At 33.9% G+C, this 4558-nt stretch overlaps 1 protein-coding gene across 1 annotated transcript; it reads left to right on the forward strand.

Annotated features, from left to right (window-relative positions):
- Positions 1-1364: 1364 nt before the first annotated feature.
- Positions 1365-3390, forward strand: LOC132068806 (cation-dependent phenylpropanoid and flavonoid 8-O-methyltransferase 1-like). The gene is made up of 5 exons (XM_059462540.1): positions 1365-1496; positions 1594-1673; positions 2222-2366; positions 2468-2599; positions 2984-3390. The coding sequence occupies exons 1-5, from the start codon at positions 1437-1439 to the stop codon at positions 3272-3274; spliced, it is 708 nt and encodes a 235-aa protein (XP_059318523.1). The 5' UTR covers positions 1365-1436; the 3' UTR covers positions 3275-3390.
- Positions 3391-4558: the final 1168 nt, after the last annotated feature.

A 4558-nucleotide genomic window follows, 5' to 3' on the forward strand; every position in this document is an offset into this window, starting at 1 on the left:
AACAAAACCATTTCTTTGAGTGAGATTATAACTAGAGATGCTTATCGGTCGGTTCGTTTCGGTTTTGTGTATTATCGATTCGGTTTGTTGATTTTCGATTTTTAAATATGCTAAACTAATAACCAAATCAATAAGATATTCGTTATTAGTTTCGGTCTATCTGTTTTTGCTCCTTAACAGTTCTGTTTTCGGTTTGACCGATAAGAAAATGCTCCTCTAATTTTTTTTGCTTTCTCTTGTTTCATTTGTTCATATATGCACTACCTTCATACATAAAAGATTAAAAGTCTACACAAATTACAAGCAAAAGCAAATTCAAATACGTTATTGCTATTTCTAGAACAAACTTCTTTTCTTTCAAGTTAAGAAGGAAACTTGGATGTTGTAGAAGCAAATTCAAATACGTTATTGCTATTTGCTAAATCAAACTTCTTTTCTTTCATGTTAAGTAGCAAACTTGGATGTTGTTGAAGCAAATTCAAATAAGTTATTGCTATTTGCTAAAACAAACTTGTTTTCTTTCATGTTAAGTAGCAAACTTGGATGTTGTATCACTGTAGCAATCTCTCCAAAAGAAACAGAAACCAACAACTTCAGATTACATAAAAACAGCAGCACTGAGACTACTATAAAATTGAGGGAGAGAGGCAGAGAAGAATGCAAGCCCTAGTTTCGTATGAGAATTGAGGGTCAGGAATAGGCGTGCCTGGGTTAAGAATTTAGAAATAGAATTTTTATTTAGAAATAGAATTTTATTTAATAATTAGAATTTAAAGTCACTATTATATAATTAGGGATTAGAAAAAAATTAATATAAGCTTATTGGGTTATCGGTTTAACCATTAACTAAATCCTTAAAATCGGAAACCGAACCGATAACCCAATAAAAAAATTACAGAACCGTTAATCCAATAACCCGATAATGATAAACCAATAGCATTTTTATTTGTTCGGTTAAACCGGTTTTTGCACACCCCTGCATTCATATGGACGTTTCAGTTAGAAGCAACTTTCATGACATTTGTTTGCTACTTCCTTTACATCAAGAATTTCATACATGCATTTAAATTTCATACTGCATTCGTGAAAAAATTCAGGGTGTAACTAATAATAGACCTTTTCAGGTAAAAAAACAAGAGAAGATGATAATTACTCACTTCTAACACGTATAACTATAAAAATGAAAAGACACAAAAATCTGAAACAAACTTTGGCTCTCTCACACAGGATATGTAGTCATATAAAACAAGAAGTAGCTGAAGATAATTGATCATAACTTTGGAGATATTTTTTTTTTTTAAATGAATTTTTGGAACTAATGCTAATATAAATTCCCATTCTTGCTTTTGCAGCTTCTACGCCACTTTAGTGAAGGAAGTAGCAAAAAGAAAAGTGTTGTAATTCCCATTCTCTGTAGTAAATTCACAACAAAAGAAATGGCGTCGCTTTCGAACTCCAACTCCAAGGGACTGTTGCAGAGTCGAGAATTGCATGAGGTACATACATGTTACTCTTCTGGTATTTTCATTTTTTTAATTTTTCCTTTTCCTTTTGTTAACTTATAATCCATTAATTGTTCTATGATGATGCAAGTATGTACTGGAGACTGCTGTGTACCCACGGGAGCCAGAGCTTCTCAAAGAGATCAGAGTTATCACTGCAAATCATCCAGAGTAGTTCTCATTTTCCTTCACATTTCTACTTGTTAATGTCTTTTAGCCATCCACTTCAAGAATGCAATAGCAAAAATATTTCACCCATGATCATCCAACTTTTTGTTTAATGCATCAAAGTTGTTGACAATAAAACCAAAACTGCTAAACCTTCTCCTAAAAAATTCAAGTAGACTGACCAGTACATAAAATTGTCATGTAAATATAGTCGTGTCAGCAACTTACGTTACAGTCTATTCACATGACGTCACTAGAAAAACAAGTTCCAACCCGACCTAATACCTGATGTCTTTGACTATGTGACACATTTTATTTTATTTTTGGTTTTAGCTTTTATTTTTTTAAGTAGCGTCACACATATATTATGTAAGGTGGGTTTTAGCATTTTCATGTGTTTTTATGATCCCTGACATACATACATATAGGAGTTGTTTAATAATTCAAGTGCAATAAACTGAAATTTGGATGATTGTTCGTGGCAAAAGAATTATGTAGTTGTTTTCAAGTAATGTTTTTAAAAAATAGCAACTTGAATGTTGTTTCCTCAGGTGTATAATGGCAACTGCACCAGAAGCAGGCCAACTGATGGCGTTGCTCTTGAAACTAGTAAGCGCTAAAAAGACAATTGAAATTGGAGTGTTCACTGGATACTCTTTGCTCCTTACAGCCCTCACAATTCCCGAAGATGGCAAGGCCAGTCGATCGATCTCATTTTTTTTAACATTGGTTTATAGGCCTAATTATATTGTTCTTAATTATCAGCTAACTTATGAAGGGACGCGATGTGAATGCAGATTACAGCTATAGATCTGAATCGAGATACATACGAGATGGGATTGCCAGTTATCAAAAAGGCCGGAATTGAGCACAAAATCAATTTCATTCAGTCGCCAGCATTATTAGCCCTTGATTTACTCTTGGAAGATGTGAGTGAAAAAAACACAACCTTAAATTCTTGTGTTATTGCAAGCTGTTACATCCTTCTATCCAAAATGTTACAGTAGTCATTATGACAAACTGAATTTGTTTTAAAATATTGGACATTTTACTGAACAAGAAAACACTTAGTTTTTTTTTTTTTTTTTTTCTTGACATATGTCCTTATTGTTCGAATTAGCACAGTTTTAATCAAGTGAGGTGTTCAACTAGAGATAATTAAATCTCTTTTTATTAGGGAAGTGTAAAAATATTAAAAGACATATAATATTGTCCGGAGATAGCAATTCTTAACCTAAGTTACATCTCATTTCAGCAGGTTAAGTACAAAGTAGAAGAAAACTTAATGGGTTTTGTCATCTGTTCTATTGCAGCATGCCAATAGAGAAAGTTTCGATTTTGCTTTTGTTGATGCGGACAAAGTTAGCTATCAAAAGTACCATGAGAGACTGTTGCAGTTGGTGAAGGTGGGTGGTATAATAGTGTATGATAATACACGCTGGTTTAGAACAGTTGCTATGCCAGAGGAGTTTGTAAGGGAAGGAATGAAACCAAACAGGCATCACATCATTGAATTTAATAAATTTCTAGCTGCTGATACTCGCATTCAAATTTCTCAAGTCCCTTTAGGTGATGGAATCACCGTTTGCAGGCGACTCATGTGAAGATTCTATTGTTTGGAACGATGAAACAAAACAATAAATTATGTTTGTAGACCCCGAGAGGTTCTCGTTTCTTAATTGTTTCTTCTAGGAATAACATTTGTGTATCTAGCCGTGTCTATTGATCGAGTGTCCTACATCTTCTAGGAATAACATTTGTGTATGTAGCTGTGTCTATCGATCGAGTGTCCTACATCTTCTAGGAATGATGTGAGTTGGGTAATAAAGTTCCAATTGTTTCTTCAAATACTTCTTGTCAAGAAGTTCCATCACAAACCTATGAAAATAATCAACGTGATGGTGAGTCATCTCCAACAGCAACTGAAAGCAGATTAAAAGATAATGAGAATAAGAATCATCAGAAAAAGGATAAGGATCACAGTCTAAGCTAGAGTCTAGTGTCGTTGTTAGTGTGCCTCAAGGAGTTAAGATGGCTGATTCAGGTAATTCAATGAGTGCTCCAAATATTAATCCAACTAATGGATTAAAAAGTTGTTGATGAGAAAGAGAGGATGCTAGTGTCACAAGCAAATTCAAATAATTGTATGGAGTACAATAATGATAGGATGGTGTTTCTATAGAAAACAAGATGCATGACTCATCCCCACCACAAACATTGTCCATCCTTTCTTCAGCAACTAAAACTTCTGTACCAAGCCTAGACAATAGGCTGATGAGGTCGAAGAGCAGGTTCGGATAATGAAAAGATAGGCGTGGTTAATGATAATGAGAATAATGTTAGAAATGAGCATGGGATTAATGTACAACATACTGAGAATGTTATAAGCCCATTAAATCCAAAGACTCCAGATTTTGTACCTGTCCTTTCTTGGATTGTTACTTCCAGTGGAAACGGTACGTGCCCATGGCAAGCAACAGATTGGTACTAAGATGCAAGAAAAATCGAGTAAGGGAATGAGCGGTTCGCAGATGAGTCCTAATTGTTATATATGTTGGGATCGAAATCACAGGGCGTCATGTGGAAACTAAAAATCGCAAACCTTGAACACGACAAATAAGACGACAGAAAAACTATACTAAAAGAAACATAATATTTAATATGATGCGGTCAATTGACCTACATATTAGAAAACTAATTTAAAATAAACTATAAAACTTATAGAGAGAATAATCTCCTCTCACATAAAAAAACACAATAACATCCACAACGTAGTGACTACGTTATGGATGGTATTGTGTTTTTTTATGTGAGACGGATCTTCAATTTATAGAACTCCGAAACTTTTCCATCAAGAAAACCTTTTTGAAATAAAACACAATTATGGA

The sequence above is a fragment of the Lycium ferocissimum genome, chromosome 8 (assembly GCF_029784015.1).
Source record: "Lycium ferocissimum isolate CSIRO_LF1 chromosome 8, AGI_CSIRO_Lferr_CH_V1, whole genome shotgun sequence".
Lineage (NCBI taxonomy): Eukaryota > Viridiplantae > Streptophyta > Magnoliopsida > Solanales > Solanaceae > Lycium > Lycium ferocissimum.